The 18,701-nt window shown below is 46.9% G+C and overlaps 1 protein-coding gene across 2 annotated transcripts in view; it reads left to right on the top strand.

The window, feature by feature from the left end:
• PIPOX (pipecolic acid and sarcosine oxidase) overlaps positions 1 to 18,701 on the top strand; it is a 326,531-nt gene that overhangs the window by 172,517 nt on the left and 135,313 nt on the right. For both annotated transcript variants that reach the window (XR_015308376.1, XM_086955131.1), the window contains exon 3: positions 11,282 to 11,495. Coding sequence is in view for 1 of the 2 variants with exons in the window: in XM_086955131.1 (XP_086811257.1) it covers positions 11,282 to 11,495 (214 nt within the window). In the remaining variant the exon portion in view is untranslated. The remainder of the gene's footprint in view (positions 1 to 11,281; positions 11,496 to 18,701) is intronic.

Here is an 18,701-nt window from a genome sequence, read left to right as displayed (position 1 = left end):
ACAATGCAATAAAATACTTTTTTTCCTCATTACCCATTCTCTCACCATCAATTGCCTTCATGTATGTTAAAAATCCCTACTTCCATCTAGACCATGGAATTGAAAGTTCACTTTTAGATTGTAAACGTTTTGTAGGTGGATCAAATTGCATGGTGACAAACTAAAGATGAAGGTATGTTGAATGTAACACAAGGTAAATCCAAGTAGAATTATGTGGTAAAATACATAAAAAAACTAATAAAATAGGCATTAAAACTAGGAAATTGTAGACATTAGTTTGTAGTCATGTACAAACAGTAGGAAATACATAACCTAACCAGTAAATAAGGAAACAATGAATGATATATTGAAAATTGTCAACACACTAATCACTATGATTAAACTTTGTATAATAAAGCGAAATTCTCAAATTCTACAAGAGCTGTGCGCATCAGCAATGTGCACAAATGGTGAAAAAAACTAATTCCAAATACCTCTTTTTTGTTTTAAATTGGATGAAAGCTGTGTGCATCAGAGATGTGCACAAAACTGAATAATTCTCCTTGGAATTCAATGTGTTGACATGCGCATCGGCGATGTGCAAAATAATAGAAAATGAATGCGCTGCCATGCATATTGGCGATACGCAGCTCAATGAAGTAAGCACAATTATGTTGTGGTGTGTATCCATGGAAATGCACTTAAAAAAACCAAAATGGCTGCCAAACGCGATGACGTCCTCAGCGTGATGACATACACACGCAGCGTAATGATGTAAGCGTCTTTCTCTAAGTTGCGTGAAGTCGTGAAGATGCAAGCGCAGTGTTCCAGCAAGAAGGTCTGTATCTATGGTAACGCTTGCTCGAAGCAGGAAACAGCGCGTCTTACCCTACCGATGCAGACGCTGACCTCGAGCAGGTAACAGCAGTTTTAAATGATGCAAAAGTCTGTAAAAGCTTCAATTTGTTCAAAATGGAGCTGTACGTTTCAGGAACAACGCAGAAAGTTGAGAATAGCACGGTGGTGAATAATATAGACCAATTATTCACATAAAATGTACGAACTTCAGTTCCAAAAAGAGAAAAAAAATGTAGATTCCAAAGTCAAATCCCAAAATAAATAGTACCGCCTCTGTGTTCCAAGAAGTAGCAGGTACAATGTCCCTCGTCGCCAATGTACATTTCCAAGAAAAGAAGACTTAAAATCCAGGTAAAAACACAAATCCAGTTTAATAAGATGAGCACAGTACTGCAACAGCAGGAGTTCAGGCAAGAATGCCCAGAACTCCCATTCCATGTGATGTAATAACAACTGTCAAGCATGTGCCATAATTAAAAGTACACCGTGCAATTAAAAGGGCAATAGATAATTAAAAGGGAAATATAAAACAGATTTACAGGAATTGTAACAACCTCACATATGTTTAGCAGGTCTATCATTAGTGCATTTGAGCGCATTACAATATTTAACAAATTAGATTTTACATTAGGGTTGCTCCAAAATATTGACCCAACCCCGACACAAAATCCGGGTCTCAACTTGTACAGTTATTTTTTTTAAACCCTGACAACGAAATTGGCAACAAGGAGAAATGTGGTAGTAAATCTGTTCTTCTTAATTTGTTGCAATGTCGATTTTTCTAAATATCTTATGGGGTTAAGGCACCTGCTGCAGTGATATTTATGTGCCAACTAAATTTCAGGGAATAATAATAATAGTAAGATAACTCTGGAGGATAATGTATTTGCTGGCGGGATCCGTGTTTTGCCTAGTGCTAGTTCTTAATCAAAGTAGCATACAGGGTTAATATGTTTCCTGCAAAGCACATTATGTAACTCGCAGATGGCAGATTTTTATTTTATGTAAATTGGTAAGTGATCATTTTGTTTCTTACAGTTCATAAACTGTAGTCCTAATACAGCACAGTGAGCTATGAAGGACATGTGACTCCTACACCCTGTAACCCTCACTTTTTTATGTACCACATTCTTTATATTGATGTACACACATATGATTTATGGTCAATGTATAATCTGTACGTGTGATGTAAAGCGCTCTGACACCCTGTATTGGGATGAGTATTGCTAAAGCACTATAAAACAAATAAAACAAAATAGTGGTATTTCATTAGTTATTTGTGTGAATACTGGGGTGACCAATACATCTGACATTCTTACAGAGTATGGATATCTCTTACATACAAGGACTGAACAAAGTCAAAATCATTTCTCTCTTAAGTACCTGTTAAGTGATAAGATGTGAACCTTTGTCTCCCCTCCATTGCATCTAGGTGTGAGCTCCCGATAGCTCCCAGCCAGGATACTCCAACAAAAAGAGTCCTAATGGCCCCTTAACTCCGGCGTTTGTTATGAGCGAAGCTGGAATCTGATAAGCCCCTTCCCCGCCTGCACATCGTTGCTTGGAACAAAAGCTGACAACATGCAGGTGCGGCTGAAAGTGTCCTGGTGTCAGAAGCAGGGGAGGCTCCTATGCGATGGCAGAGGAGCGCTGCCACACTGCTGCTACCCAGCAGAGGCAACAGGGAAAATTATAATAAAAGATCTTATTATCAATTTTCACGTTGCCTCTGCTGGGCAGCCGAGTTGTGGGCCGGGCCTTTCTCCTGAGCTTCTGGTGAAGGGGTGTGGGCACTACTAAGTGCGCATGATGGTTTGGCCGGCTGTTCTAGGCTGGCCAAAATACCATGCGCATTTAGCATTTCTCCACCTGGCTGTGTTGTACAGCCGGGCAGAGAAAAGCCACAGGCCCTCAGGCATGTTGGTCTGAGCGGCAAAGCAGGCAACTCCCTGCGCTGCTCTCAAGCAGGCATCTGGGAGCTTGCGCAATGTGCGCCAGTTGGGGATCGGGAGAGGAGAAAGACGCAGCACCAAGTAAGTCTCAACTTTTTTTAATGTATTCATGCCTACCCTCTCCCTTGCCGCCCTACCACTTCACATAGGGTTCACCCGCTACTGGTCAGAAAATGACACTTGGACGACTTCAGCATATTTCTCTGTATTCCGGAAAGGAATAAGGCACTCGCCTGAAAGTGGCTAGTTTTGCATCAGGGTAGACTGTGACTACACTCTCAAAATAGAGGGTAGAAGGCATCCACCTGTGTCTACTCTCGGCTCGAGCCCTGCCTCTCTGTATGTGTGTGCACATATGTGTTTGTCTGCCTGTGCATGTCTATCTGTGTGTAAGTGCCTGTTTGTATGTGTTTGTGTATGTTTGGGTCTAAGCAAGTGCGTGTCAGTGTGTTTGAATGTCTATTTGTGCGGGGGAGGAGTGAATGATTTGCTCACAGCCCCGTCTGTAAAATGCTGACCATGTCACATTGGTGGTAATTTCTTGCAACAAGCTTGTCCTGCTACAATGCTGATAATCCCTGGTAACATGCTTCTTCTCCACCATTACCCCGCCTGGTGGTCTCCAATCTGATATTAGCTCTTCCAAGTTTACACTAAAAATTATTACTCTGACACCAGTGGCATAGCAAGATAGAGCTTTTGCCACCCGGGGCGATCCCTTAGTTTGCCGACGAGTGGGTTCCTGGCGACAGACGACGAGCGGGGGAGGGGCAGAGGGGGGCGACAGAGGACAATGCGGTAGGATAAAAGAAGAAAAGGAAATCCTACCTGGCGCTTGCTGACCCCCCCCCCCCCCCCCCCCCCAAAAGTGACAGTGACGCCTGGGCAGACCAGCCCACCATAGCTACGCCACTGTCTGACACTCCCAATCTCCCTTCTCTGTAACACAAATGGCATGACCAAGTAACATACTTAATTTGATGTGCTTTGACCCTATCAAGAACACAGTGATCCCTCCAATATGGCCACCGTATGTGTTAGCTTGCTCCCTTCTGCCCAGTATTGTGGATACACGGATATCGTCTCCCCTTAAAAAGACTGATTTTAATTAGGCCTGGGAAAAATGTTAATTACGCCAGAGTAGGTTTTTTTCACCATATTTTGTAAAGCTCGAATTTATCACACCAGGGTAATTTTGTGTCACTATTTTGATACAAAATTACCGAAAACTATGTACTTTAGCGTAATTGCTTCTCATGGGCATTTAAATTAGCACTTCACCTCCTTCAGAGGACCTCATGTTCCCACGGAGAAACTCTTGCTTTATATGCTAAGGATCACATTTGACCTCAAACCCCATCTGATTCTACCAAGAGTTTCTCAATAAAACTTGGCACGACTACTTTGCCCTGGCTAAGCTTACTTATCAGAGAAACATGCTGTGCTACAAAGCAGTAGAGGCTGGTACCGGATGGGGGTGGTAAAGCGGGGAGGGGAGAGGCATGTAATTAAAAAAAGAACTCACCTTTAACACCTGGCTGCCGTCGTCGCTCCTCCGCCCTCGTCCTCTTCATCTTCCTTTCCTGTCCCGTCCCGTTGCAGCAGGAAGCACCCGGGCAGACAGGCTGCCCTGAGCAAATCACAACGCTGCAATGCAGCATTGTGATTGGTCTGAGCGCCCTGGATCGGCGCTCAGACTGGAAAAGGAAGCCTGTGTGATGCAGCCTGGTAGGAAAATGCAAAGTGCGCATGAACTGTTTGGTAAGCCCAGGAGCGCCGGCCAAACAGTTCATGCACACTTAGGGATTGCACACCATTCCTCCCCTGCTCTGGCCAGCCTCACCACTGACTGCAATAGGGAAGATAAAACGATAATAACAATACTTTATTATCATTTTATTTTTCCTTTTGAGGAGTGGGGCGATGCTCCTCCGCCTTAGCGGAGGAGCCGCCACTGCTATAAAGTTTCAATTATTCCACTTTCATCTCCTCATTGTCTTTTTATTTTCCCAGAGACAGGAACAACTGACCAGAACTTTCTACAGATATTAAGCGCTTATTAATTACAGGTACCATGGCAACTAATCTGTAGCCCTCGGCTGCTACATTGCTTTATTTCGATTTGATATTTTTAATTCTTCAGCCACCCGGCAGGCATAATACCCACCTGGTCACACATGTATTACTTAATTTGCATAACATTCCCCACCAATAACATTTATTTCTACTGAATAGGTCAAACATTTTTTATGGTGTCTAATATTCTCGCTATCTCTTTTCTTTTGCTTTACTCCTCTTTATTACTGATATTCCCTTTTACTGATTGGTCTAAGCCCCCTGGACCAATCCAGCCACCTACCACTGCTGCCAACATCCCTAATACCCACTCAAAACCCTCATAAGATCCATTTCTTTCAGATGTATTCCACCTTTGATGGTTTTAATCTCTAGCTCTTCTTGTCCTCTGCATCATGCCACTTGCCTCGTCGCCAACTTCCCCATACCATCTTGGTGGAATTTCCTGATAACACACTGATCCTGGGGAAATGACAATTACACCTGCTCAAAGGCTGACCCTGACACGGTGCAATTTCTTGGCAAAATGGAGGTTCTGGCACAATGATGGGAATCTCTAGAAACATGATATCCCTGGCAGAGGGGCAGAAATTCCTGGTAACATGCTGGCCCTGGCACAATAGTGATCATTTCTGACATGTGGGCAATAGCTTTTCGGAAGTATCTCTGGAAACACGCTGGCCCTGTAACAATGGTGGTATTTCTTAGTCAAATGCTGGTCTTGGCACAGTGGTGGTAACTTATGCCAACCAGTCGTGGTAGTCATGACTCGTGGGTGAGGGGGCAGAAGGGGTCTTATGGGGGGATTGGGGATGCACGGGGGTGCGGGATGTTGATTTAATTTTCATTATATTTAAAAAGAAATAACTTGATTGGTTTGGTAGGACCCAGAGGGTCACCCAAACAGTCCGCTCCCACAACAGTGGGCTAGCCACTCCTCCCCTGCCCTGTTGCAGGACCACCCGCCCCCAACCAAAAACTTCTGCCTTCTAGAAGTACGAGAAGCTGTAACATAAAATGGTATCTCATTTTATGTTACTGCTTCTTGCACTGCGTGAAAGCAAGGGGGGCAACGCTCCTCCACTCACATGAAGGAGCTGCCCCTTCTGGCAACATGCTGGCCCTGGCACAATGGCGATAATTCCAGACAACATGCAGGTCCTGGCACATGGTGGCAATTTCGAATAAAATACAGGTCCTAGCCCAATTGTAATAATCCCTACCAAAATGCTGGCCTGGCACAGTGGTGATAATCTCTGACAACATGCTTAACAGAATGGTGGTAATCTCATGCAACATGCTTACCGTGACATCACAGTGGTAATCTCTTGAATAATGTGGGCAGCAATGGTACCAAAGCACACATGTAAATCATTTAAAATACATCAAAGTTCATGCAGACTCAGAGAAGAGTAGAATTAGTACAAGTGAAAATATGCAGCAGGTATATTACAGTATATTCTTAGATAACCTTTCCGTAACCCAAGAAAAGGATTTTACTATTGCCCTGGTTTTGTGAAGAGGGTTGGACAAGATGAAAATGTTTGCATTTGTAAGTTTACATTTGAACCTATGACGGTCGGGGCAGAGCTCATATATATGTCAATCCAGGCTAAATATATCTGGGTACTAAGTAAACATATGAGTTGTCTGTAAGAGAAATTTCTCCAAAGTGTGCAGACACAGCCTTACCTCTGGCACTGGAATTGTGTTTATAGTGGAAGCTCCTTGCTTCTGCAGCATGCCGACACAGCCTCACCTCTGGCCTGTAAATGGTGTGTACAGTCGGAGTTCCCTGGTTCTGCGGGGTGCCGACACAGCCTCACCTCTGGCCTGTAAATGGTGTGTACAGTCGGAGTTCCCTGGTTCTGCGGGGTGCAGACGCAGCCTCAACTCTGGCGATGGAATGGTGTGTAAAGTAGAAGTTCCCTGGTTCTGCGGCGTGCAGACGCAGACTCAACTCTGGCGATGGAATGGTGTGTATAGTGGAAGCACCCTGGTCCTGGTGCATATACCCGCAGCCTCACCTCTGGCGTTGAGATGGTGTGTATAGTGGAAGCCCCCTAGTTCTGTGGCATACCAAACCAACCTCACCTCTGGAATGGAATGTGTGTATGGTGGAAGGTTCCTGGTTCTGTGGCGTGCAGACGCAGCCTCACCTCTGAAGTTGGAATGTGTGTAAAGTGGAAGCTTCACAATTCTGTAGCGTGCTCACTCAGCCTCACCTCTGGCTTTGGAATGAATGGTATGTATAGTGGAAGCTCCCTGGTTCTATGGGGAGCCCACGCAGCCTTCCTCCTAGCATTAGAATGGTGTGTATAGTGGAAGCTCCCTGGTTTTGCGACGTGCCGATACAGCCTCACCCCTTGTGTTGAAATGGTGTGTATAGTGGAAGTTCCTTGGTTCTGCGGCGGGCCAACGCAGCCTCACCCCTGGTGCTGGAATGGTGTGTATAGTGGAAGCTCCCTGACTGCAGCTTGCAGATGCAGCCTCACCTCTGGGGTTGGAATGGTGGGTATTGTGGAAGCTTCCTGGTTCTGCGGCGGGCCACCGCAGCTGGCGTTGGAATGGTGTGTATAGTAGAAGCTCCCTGGTTCTGCGGCGTGAAGACGTAGCCTCACCTCTGGGGTTGGAATGGTGTGTATAGTAGAAGTTCCCTGGTTCTGCGGCGGGCCAACGCAGCCGACGTTGGAATGGTGTGTATAGTAGAAGCTCCCTGGTTCTGCGGCGTGCAGACGCAGCCTCACCTCTGGGGTTGGAATGGTGTGTATAGTAGAAGTTCCCTTGTTCTGCGGCGGGCCAACGCAGCCGGCGTTGGAATGGTGTGTATAGTGGAAGCTCCCTGGTTCTGCGGCGTGCAGACGCAGCCTCACCTCTGGGGTTGAAATGGTGTGTATAGTAGAAGTTCCCTGGTTCTGCGGCGGGCCAACGCAGCCAGCGTTGGAATGGTGTGTATAGTGGAAGCTCCCTGACTCTGCGGCGTGCAGACGCAGCCTCACCTCTGGGGTTGGAATGGTGTGTATAGTAGAAGTTCCCTGGTTCTGCGACGGGCCAACGTAGCCGGCGTTGGAATTGTTTGTATAGTAGAAGCTCCCTGGTTCTGCAGCGTGCAGACGCAGCCTCACCTCTGGGGTTGGAATGGTGTGTATAGTGGAAACTCCCTGACTCTGCGGCGTGCAGACGCAGACTCACTTCTGGGGTTGGAATGGTGTGTATAGTGGAAGCTGCCTGAATCTGCGGCGTGCAGACGCAGCCTCAACTCTGGCATTGGAATGGTGGGTATAGTAGAAGCTTCCTGGTTCTGCGGCGGGCCGACGCAGCCGGCGTTGGAATCGTGTGTATAGTAGAAGTTCCCTGGTTCTGCGGCGTGCAGACACAGCCTCAACTCTGGCGATGGAATGGTGTGTATAGTAGAAGTTCCCTGGTTCTGAGCAGGGCCAACGCAGCCGGCGTTGGAATGGTGTGTATAGTAGAAGCTCCCTGGTTTTGCGGCTTGCAGACGCAGCCTCACCTCTGGGGTTGGAATGGTGTGCCTAGTGGAAGCTCCCTGACTCTGCGGCGTGCAGATGCAGCCTCAACTCTTGCATTGGAATGGTGGTATAGTAGAAGCTTCCTGGTTCTGCGGCGGGCCGACGCAGCCGGCATTGGAATGATGTGTATAGTAAAAGTTCCCTAGTTCTGCGGCGTGCAGACGCAGCCTCAACTCTGGCGATGGAATGGTGTGTATAGCAGAAGTTCCCTGGCTCTGCGGCGGGCCAACGCAGCCGGCGTTGGAATGGTGTGTATAGTGGAAGCTCCCTGACTCTGCGGCGTGCAGACGCAGCCTCACCTCTGGGGTTGGAATGGTGTGTATAGTAGAAGTTCCCTGGTTCTGCGGTGGGCCAACGCAGCCGGCAATGGAATGGTGTTTATAATAGAAGCTCCCTGGTTCTGCAGCGTGCAGACGCAGCCTCACCTCTGGGGTTGGAATGGTGTGTATAGTGGAAACTCCATGACTCTGCGGCGTGCAGACGCAGCCTCAACTCTGGCATTGGAATGGTGGTTATAGTAGAAGCTTCCTGGTTCTGCGGCGGGCCGACGCAGCCGGCGTTGGAATGGTGTGTATAGTAGAAGTTCCCTGGTTCTGCGGCGTGCAGACACAGCCTCAACTCTGGCGATGGAATGGTGTGTATAGTAGAAGTTCCCTGGTTCTGCGGCGGGCCAACGCAGCCGGCATTGGAATGGTGTGTATAGTAGAAGCTCCCTGACTCTGCGGCGTGCAGACGCAGCCTCAACTCTTGCATTGGAATGGTGGATATAGTAGAAGCTTCCTGGTTCTGCGGCGTGCAGACGCAGCCTCACCTCTGGGGTTGGAATGGTGTGTATAGTAGAAGTTCCCTGGTTCTGCGGCGTGCAGACGCAGCCTCAACTCTGGCGATGGAATGGTGTGTATAGTAGAAGTTCCGAGGTTCTGCGGCCGGCGTTGGAATGGTGTGTATAGTAGAAGCTCCCTGGTTTTGCGGCGTGCAGACGCAGCCTCACCTCTGGGGTTGGAATGGTGTGTATATTAGAAGTTCCCTGGTTCTGCGGCGTGCAGACACAGCCTCAACTCTGGCGATGGAATGGTGTGTATAGTAGAAGTTCTCTGGTTCTGCGGCGGGCCAACGCAGCCGGCGTTGGAATGGTGTGTATAGTAGAAGCTCCCTGGTTTTGCGGCGTGCAGACGCAGCCTCACCTCTGGGGTTGGAATGGTGTGCATAGTGGAAGCTCCCTGACTCTGCGGCGTGCAGACGCAGCCTCAACTCTGGCATTGGAATGGTGGGTATAGTAGAAGCTTCCTATTTCTGCGGCGGGCCGACGCAGCAGGCGTTGGAATGGTGTGTATAGTAGAAGTTCCCTGGTTCTGCGGCGTGCAGACGCAGCCTCAACTCTGGCGATGGAATGGTGGATATAGTAGAAGCTTCCTGGTTCTGCGGCGTGCAGACGCAGCCTCACCTCTGGAGTTGGAATGGTGTGTATAGTAGAAGTTCCCTGGTTCTGCGGCGTGCAGACGCAGTCTCAACTCTGGCGATGGAATGGTGTGTATAGTAGAAGTTCCCTGGTTCTGCGGCCGGCGTTGGTATGGTGTGTATAGTAGAAGCTTCCTGGTTTTGCGGCGTGCAGACGCAGCCTCACCTCTGGGGTTGGAATGGTGTGTATAGTAGAAGTTCCCTGGTTCTGCGGTGTGCAGACACAGCCTCAACTCTGGCATTGGAATGGTGGGTATAGTAGAAGCTTCCTGGTTCTGCGGCGGGGCGACGCAGCAGGCGTTGGAATGGTGTGTATAGTAGAAGTTCCCTGGTTCTGCGGCGTGCAGACGCAGCCTCAACTCTGGCGATGGAATTGTGTGTATAGTAGAAGTTCCCTGGTTCTGCGGTTCTGCGGCAGGCCAACGCAGCCGGCGTTGGAATGGTGTGTATAGTAGAAGCTCCCTGGTTTTGCGACGTGCAGACGCAGCCTCACCTCTGGGGTTGGAATGGTGTGTATAGTAGAAGTTCCCTGGTTCTGCGGTGTGCAGACACAGCCTCAACTCTGGCATTGGAATGGTCGGTATAGTAGAAGCTTCCTGGTTCTGCGGCGGGCCGACGCAGCAGGCGTTGGAATGGTGTGTATAGTAGAAGTTTCCTGGTTCTGCGGCGTGCAGACGCAGCCTCAAATCTGGCATTGGAATGGTGGGTATAGTAGAAGCTTCCTGGTTCTGCGGCGGGCCGACGCAGCAGGCGTTGGAATGGTGTGTATAGTAGAAGTTCCCTGGTTCTGCGGTGTGCAGACGCAGCCTCAAATCTGGCATTGGAATGGTGGGTATAGTAGAAGCTTCCTGGTTCTGCGGCGGGCTGACGCAGCAGGCGTTGGAATGGTGTGTATAGTAGAAGTTCCCTGGTTCTGCGGCGTGCAGACGCAGCCTCAACTCTGGCGATGGAATGCTGGATATAGTAGAAGCTCTCCGGTTCCGCCTTGTGCAACACCGATACAGGAGGAGTCCCCTGGTTCTACGGTGTGAAGGAACATCAGATTTGGTCCATGTGTTAGCAATAGTTTGCTAGTGATATGGAAGCTCCCTCAATGCACAGAGCTCTGGTGCAGTGGGTGGTTTGTTGGGGAAAGACGCTCCCTGCCTAAGAGGTGTGGATGTGCTTGGCTTGTTAGTGACGGAGAGGAACCCTGCCTTTCCATTGTACCGACGCATGGCACCGGGTACTGCAAATTATTTGATAAGATAAGACGCAAGCAGTCCCCAGTATATTTTGTCACCTAGATCCAAAGAAATCCCAGGGCCTCGGTTTATTGCATGTACACAAATAAGCAGCAGAACAGTGTGGCATCGGTACGTCTTTACTTGAGCAGCCTCTGAACCTTAACCGCTGTAGACATCTGTTGTCTCCTATTGTGCCTTGCAGACAGACGGGCCTGCTGGTGATCGCTGACGAGCAGAACTCCGAGTTTCAAAGCACCTGGAAGACCCTGAGCCGGAACCAGCACCCTCATCAGCATTACACAAGGGAAGAGTTCCAGAGGAGGTTTCCTGGGGTCCTCCTGCAGCCAGGGGAAGCAGTCTTCAGTGATGACAGCGCCGGTGTGCTCTACGCAGACAAGGCACTCAAAGCTGTCCAGGTTAAGTGCCGGAATATTGCTCCAAATTTGCAAAAGTCTCCTTGGGTCAACATCGACCACACACACGTTTAAGTTGTTAAAAAAAGTCATTTTAATGTGGAGGTGGGGTGAGGTTCACAACACATTCATAGTCTTCATCGCGCTAATAAATTGAAAGATCAGAGTTAGTGAAAAGAAGCCAGCACTTCTAAATACGTTTTGAAAGCGTCCCTTTGGTTATCCGATGTGTGAAGAGTAAGTGCAGATTATTAGAGCGAAGTGACCTGCGACAGATGCACCCAGGAATCAGTTCTTGGAAAAACGTGGAACCTCTCCTGTGATAGGCCTGTCGCAGTAACAAAGCTGCTTAGAAAGTGCAGGCCAATGTAAGTTACACAGGCTTCCGAATCAACTGGACTGCCTGATGTCGAATCCTCAGAAGTTCTTGTGTACAAATCTGGCTGAAAGTGCCTGTTCCAGGTGTGATGCGTTTGCACTATCAAGCCGAAAGTTAATACCCGAATAAACCACGTAGCAGTCATTTCAGTTCGTTTATGGAGAACTAAATTAATAGTTTGAGCGTTTTGCATCATTCCAGACCTTCTCAGAGCAAGCAGAGAGAGTCTGTAAGGCAGGCTTCAGCCTGACTGGGACAGGTATTGACTGCTCTTCCTTTCCCAAATTCCAATAACGGTCCTAAAAAACAACCCAAAGGAATGGAGTCAGCTTTTAGCACGCCTCTTTAAATATAAATATAGAACAGGAAAAACCCCAAAGTCCTGGAATGGAAGCATTGTTATTCCAATACACAAGAAAGGCTCCAGGCTGCTCCCAAGCAATTACCGCCAGATCGCTCTTCTGGACGCATCCGGGAAGATTTTTGCCGCTGCTGTTCTAGACCACCTAAAAGAGTGGGCCTTCTCTACCGGCTTCATTCCACTGAACCAAGCTGGGTTTAGATCCAAACATTCGGTGACAGATAACATCGCAGTACTCCAAACACTACTAGAAAAATACATGATCAGAAAGTCGCAGGCAGTGTATGCAGCCTTCGTAGATTTTACGACTACATTTGATAGGGTTGACCGAGACAAACTTTGGAAAAGACTGCAGCAAATGGGAATCCCTCAAAATCTTCTTCACCTAATAATCTCACTGCACTCTGGGACATGGTGCCAAGTCCAAATGGGGAGAGAGAAGGGCCTTACAAGTCCAATACTAACTTTAAATGGTCTGCGTCAAGGATGCCTGTTAGCTCCCTTGCTGTTTTCCTTATATCTGAGCGACCTCCCGGAAAACCTTAATCAGGTAAAGAATTTTCCACCTAAGATTGTACATTTTAAAATCCACTGTTTGATGTACGCAGACGACGTAGTGATTCTAGACCGGACCCCATTTGGGCTCCAAAGAAATCTGTTGCACTCACTAAATATACTGGAGAAAATCATTTAATTCCAAACGTCACCAAAACAAAAATAGTACCATTCACAGGAAAGAAGAATCATGTCAAATATAACTGGACACTAGGGGGAAAACCATTGGAAATCGTAAAAGAATATATATATCTCGGGAGAATTTTTACCCAGTCCCTGCACAACCTGCCTCACTTGCAAAAAATGGGTCGAAAAGCAGATGTCCACCTAGGAGCCCTCCAAAGATTATATACCTCTACCGGCCAGAGACACTTCTCTTCTTTGTTACAGGCCTATAGCTCTAAAATTCCAGCTGTTCTATCATATGCAATAGAACATATTCCAATCAACGAATGGAAACAAATTGATATCAAAGAAGGGAAAATCCTACGGAAACTAACAAGGATGCCGCAAGCTGTGCCGGTTCAAGCTCTCCGGCTCGAACTATCATCGCAGTACTCCAAACACTACTAGAAAAATACATGATCAGAAAGTCGCAGGCAGTGTATGCAGCCTTCGTAGATTTTACGACTACATTTGATAGGGTTGACCGAGACAAACTTTGGAAAAGACTGCAGCAAATGGGAATCCCTCAAAATCTTCTTCACCTAATAATCTCACTGCACTCTGGGACATGGTGCCAAGTCCAAATGGGGAGAGAGAAGGGCCTTACAAGTCCAATACTAACTTTAAATGGTCTGCGTCAAGGATGCCTGTTAGCTCCCTTGCTGTTTTCCTTATATCTGAGCGACCTCCCGGAAAACCTTAATCAGGTAAAGAATTTTCCACCTAAGATTGTACATTTTAAAATCCACTGTTTGATGTACGCAGACGACGTAGTGATTCTAGACCGGACCCCATTTGGGCTCCAAAGAAATCTGTTGCACTCACTAAATATACTGGAGAAAATCATTTAATTCCAAACGTCACCAAAACAAAAATAGTACCATTCACAGGAAAGAAGAATCATGTCAAATATAACTGGACACTAGGGGGAAAACCATTGGAAATCGTAAAAGAATATATATATCTCGGGAGAATTTTTACCCAGTCCCTGCACAACCTGCCTCACTTGCAAAAAATGGGTCGAAAAGCAGATGTCCACCTAGGAGCCCTCCAAAGATTATATACCTCTACCGGCCAGAGACACTTCTCTTCTTTGTTACAGGCCTATAGCTCTAAAATTCCAGCTGTTCTATCATATGCAATAGAACATATTCCAATCAACGAATGGAAACAAATTGATATCAAAGAAGGGAAAATCCTACGGAAACTAACAAGGATGCCGCAAGCTGTGCCGGTTCAAGCTCTCCGGCTCGAACTATCATTAGTTAGCTCTTTTTCCAGAGGGATCACAAATATAATTAGATGGGCATATAACCTGGTCCATGCTGATCAAGGAACTTTACGAGTTCTGTTAAAAACTGAAACACTTGACCCAGACTTTCCAAAGTATGTGTGTTTTTTAAAACCTTATGCAGAGCTTTCAAATTATCATCTATCACTTTGGATATGCTAAAATCTTGGTCACCAGCCCAACTAAAACTATGCCTGAAGCATCTTACCCCCAGGTTTAGCATGACCCTCGATAAGCAATATTGCTCTGCCCTCTCAAAGTACAAACAGTACGCGGATACAATTGTCTTCAAAAAAACACAACATTATATTTTTTTTTAATCTAAATCATGGAGTCCGGCGAAGTATTATTCTACTACGATTTGGAATACTACCCCTGAAATCATACACAATCAAATGGTTGCCAAAAGGAGGAGGGTCTAACCTCTGTGACTTATGCAAATGTGGGGTGCAAGATCTGGAACATGTTCTCTTTGCCTGTCCAAATCCGATTATTGTGGCTGCCAGGAATAGATACATAACACCGATCAAAATCAAATGTAATATAAATTCTGTTCAGAATTTGATTATCCTCTGCAATGCTCCACCCAATGAATTTGTGTGTATCAAAGTGAATAAACTTTTTAAAATCATTTTTAAAATTGTATTAGATAGATAATTTTAAAACCAAAATTGTAATTTTATTGCTAAAAATGTGTTGTTCACGCAAGAGAACTGAATCAAATAAACTAAAACTTGGGACTTGAGACTGCTCTTCCTGTGCTGATGATTAAGTAGGGTCCACCAGGGAGCATGACATCCAGGGCGTCTCCTTTAAGGATAGTCCCTCTGATACTATCCCTGCCTAGGACTATCGAGTTCAGCATGGTGGTCAAAGGCTGGAAGGAAACAGCAGCGAGTCCAGGTTCTGGCAATACAATTTTGGTTTATCTAGGACATCTACTGTTTGTTTTCCAAAACCAAACCCAACCTTTGGGAGTTTGTTTGGAAAACAAACAACAGCTTCCAACCCCATCCACCATCCTTTGATGACATGGTTGGTCAGGCAGCATTCAGCAGCATTGCCAAAAGTTCTCCCACTGTGTGCAAGGAAGCACTTTAAGTGGAAATTCCCATCCCATTCAGTGTCTATAAGGGGCATGCTGGGTGTGGCTGCAACACTGCCTCCACAGCCAAAGGACTCTATGTAAAGCTCTATATCTCCAACATGGTGGCCCCTTTGAACTTGCCAATAGCAAGAAGGGTAATGAAAGCCACCGTTTGCTGACAGATCCACCATCATGTCAGAGAGCATGATTTACTCGATGTGCTTTAAATGGTTTTCATTGGACTGGGTCTTCTTTGCTGGCCATCAGGGCAAGATATGGAGGCAAGAGGCAAGAGATAGAGGTCGGCTGCAGGCCTGCTTTGTATTGGACTTGCCAGCCTCTTTTAACACAGTGGACCATACTGTGTTAATAGAATGAGTAGAAGTGGTGCTATGAAAAGAGGAATAGCAAAATTATCCCAGGCACCATTAGGCAGCCCCTCATATAGCAACAGGAGCCAGACTATCTGTAGCCATAAATGCGCTGCCGGTGTCAGGATTTTGTCTAGTTGTAAGGTAATACCTATATGGCTGATAGTAGCAGGTGGGTGATGGTCTTTCCCACTGGGGCATGTGATGGATAAGTACCCTCTGAGGGCTCCCCAGTAGAATCAGTTCACACCAGATCACTTCCTGTGACCTACTTAATACCCTCCAGCACATCTGACCAGAAGCTAGTCAAAAGTGGGCAAACCCAGAGTATTTGCCTGACAGCCTGTCTCCTGACACCCCGTCCATCAGCAATCTGCATACACTCGATCAATGATGCAAAGCTTGGCCGGAGTGTAAAGCCACCTATATCGAATTATGTACAAAAACGTCATGCTTTCTCATGTCTGGTGAAATTGGTAAAAATTGTTTCCTCCCATTGTTTTTCGTCTGGTTCTGTGTTCCATTGGTGCAGTCTGTACATTGAGGTCGTAGTAAATAGGATAAGTGGTGGAAGTAAGTGTCTGCTGTAGTTTCTTTAAGGGAGCGAGCTACCTCACAGCTTCCTGACAGTCTTCGAGCTTTAGTACTAAAGGGGTATGAGATCATAGCCCTTGCAAAAAAAATGGTATTGACAAGGCAACATCAGTCTCTATTATTTAGTCCTATTAATTGGAAACTGCCGCGTAGCACTCCATGTCCCTTATCAGAGCTCACCCGGGAACCATTGCCACCACCACTAGAATGTCATCAAATTCTGTGAGCTAAGACAAGGGTTCGTGGGTCAGCGTAAAAAGCGAGGGCGAAAGGGGCAAGGCCTGACAGGTCCTTCTCCATATGGTCACTCCACCGGACAACGATCCATTCATCCCCCTCTTTGCTCAATGTCTTGACTGCATGGCCAAAAGCAACCTTGTGACTCATGTCCCAGGGCTGAACACTGTGAGTGTATCTGCTAGGAGGTCCCACCCTACCCAGTCAAATGCTTTTTTAGTGTCTAATGTGAGTAAGAATGCATCCCTTCTCCTGTACTAGACCAAGACACCTGCACTCTGCACTAATTATGCCAGTCTGACCCGCACAAATTCGGGAAATTATTACCCCATGCTATCTTTTTGCCATGACTTTAGTAAAAATCGCCACTTAACAAGGGGCTCTGCACTCTCTGAGTATGGGGTGGAAGCAATCCAACGGTCTACAGCTGGTACTCCTGCAGTACACCAGTCTATCCAGTTGGACTGTGTCCCCGGCAATGTCCTTCCGGGTTCCATTCACCACTGCAGGTCCCGGTTACCCCCCACCTTGCAGCAATAGCTGTGGGTTCTTCGCTCACAGGTCCTCTCGCAATTTATCTTTACCTGCCCGCAGATATGTTGTGAGGCTCCTCCACCTGCAAGATCTCCACACTTTCAGGTATCCCTAGTAGTAACACAGCAGATAATACTGGGGTCTGGATGCTATGCCATAGCCTCAACTAGGCAGCTGGACAGCACAGCAACAAATTATGTGACTGATGCCATGACGTGTTGCCATGCATCCAGACCTGACTTTTTAACCAGCAGCACTTTGCACACTGTGGTGTGCAGGCATCTATTTGTAGTGGGAAAAGCAAAATGTTGAATTTCAGCCAAGGAATAAATGCTTCCAGTCTCCTACGGGATGGTCATTGGATTTCTCGGAACAATACGTGCCGTAGAAAACACAAACATAGTCCACCTAGCCTGATACTCAACAAGCACACCACTGAAACACTTCCCACACAGGCAACATTCAAATCCCACACCCTTCCAACCAGACACACCAGTGGTACAAAGCTTAAGGCTTCTGTCCCTCACTTTACTTAGCAGCTCAACTGCACAGTAAGTAAAGCAGCAGAAGACTGGATGAGAGCACCACTTAGATTGTCACATACAGCACCAAAACAATTCCCATATAAGCCTCACTGCTATCCAACATTCTTTCAAGCATCCACAGCCCACTGTGTATTGTGCTGGCCATCGCTAATGCGCTTCGGAGCCTCGTCAGGGGTACTTCAATACGAAGTCCGCCTGATGTCCTGGGGCCAGCTAGCAGCTCCTAAATGGCAGATAGAGCCCAATGCTAGAAACCATATGCATGATTGACCCCACTATTGCGATATCTATGTCCCCCCGATTACAAGTGGACTGGTTCTGTGTCTGCCTTGCACAAGACATACCATCGCCTTTCTCTACTGACTAACTAGAAAGAACACAATCTGATCTTCACCACCAAGAATCTATCAACTAAATATGTAAGGAGCATAAAAATATACACTCACACGTTGACCAAAACATTTTTTCAATTAAATCACACCCACTGAACTCCTAGAACAGAAAATTTAAAAATAAAAATAATGGTTGTAAATATATACTTCTCCATAAGCTGTTCCCTCCATAAACCGCACTTGGGCCTCCTTATGAGAAGCCCGAGGTGGTATCCAGGCTACTGCAAGTGGCCTGGTGTTTCCCAGTCTGGGAGTACCTGACCTTCAGATACTAGGCCTAGTAAACTCAGGCCTGGAAACACCAGGCTGCTTTCATTGGATACAGGTTCACGCCTGGCGAGACTGTGAGCAGGGGCTGTGGGCAGAGACCCAGACTGGCCTCTACAGCGCCACGGAGGGCTCAGGCAGCGCTTCCCTCCACCATCGCAACCAGCACCTCCATTATTTTACAAACAATCTCATCGTCTCTGGTGGTTCTCAGTGCTCACATCTCTAGGACACCCTAAGGCTGAAGGCCCAGAAATGTAAAAAACAAGACAGTGGGCTTTTCCATCTATGGACCCAGGCTCAGGAAAAACACTCCTGAATCCATCAGGACCCTCCGAATACTGCTCCCGTTGGGGAAACAGTTGAAGACTCGCCTCTTTAAAGAACACTACATCACAATGCATTAACCGTTCGAAACCCAGCATCCTCCC

This window comes from Lissotriton vulgaris, chromosome 2_1 (assembly GCF_964263255.1).
Source record: "Lissotriton vulgaris chromosome 2_1, aLisVul1.2, whole genome shotgun sequence".
Taxonomy (NCBI): Eukaryota; Metazoa; Chordata; class Amphibia; order Caudata; family Salamandridae; genus Lissotriton; species Lissotriton vulgaris.
The sequence above is the reverse complement of the archived record's forward strand: the minus strand, read 5'-3'. Positions and strand labels throughout refer to the sequence as shown.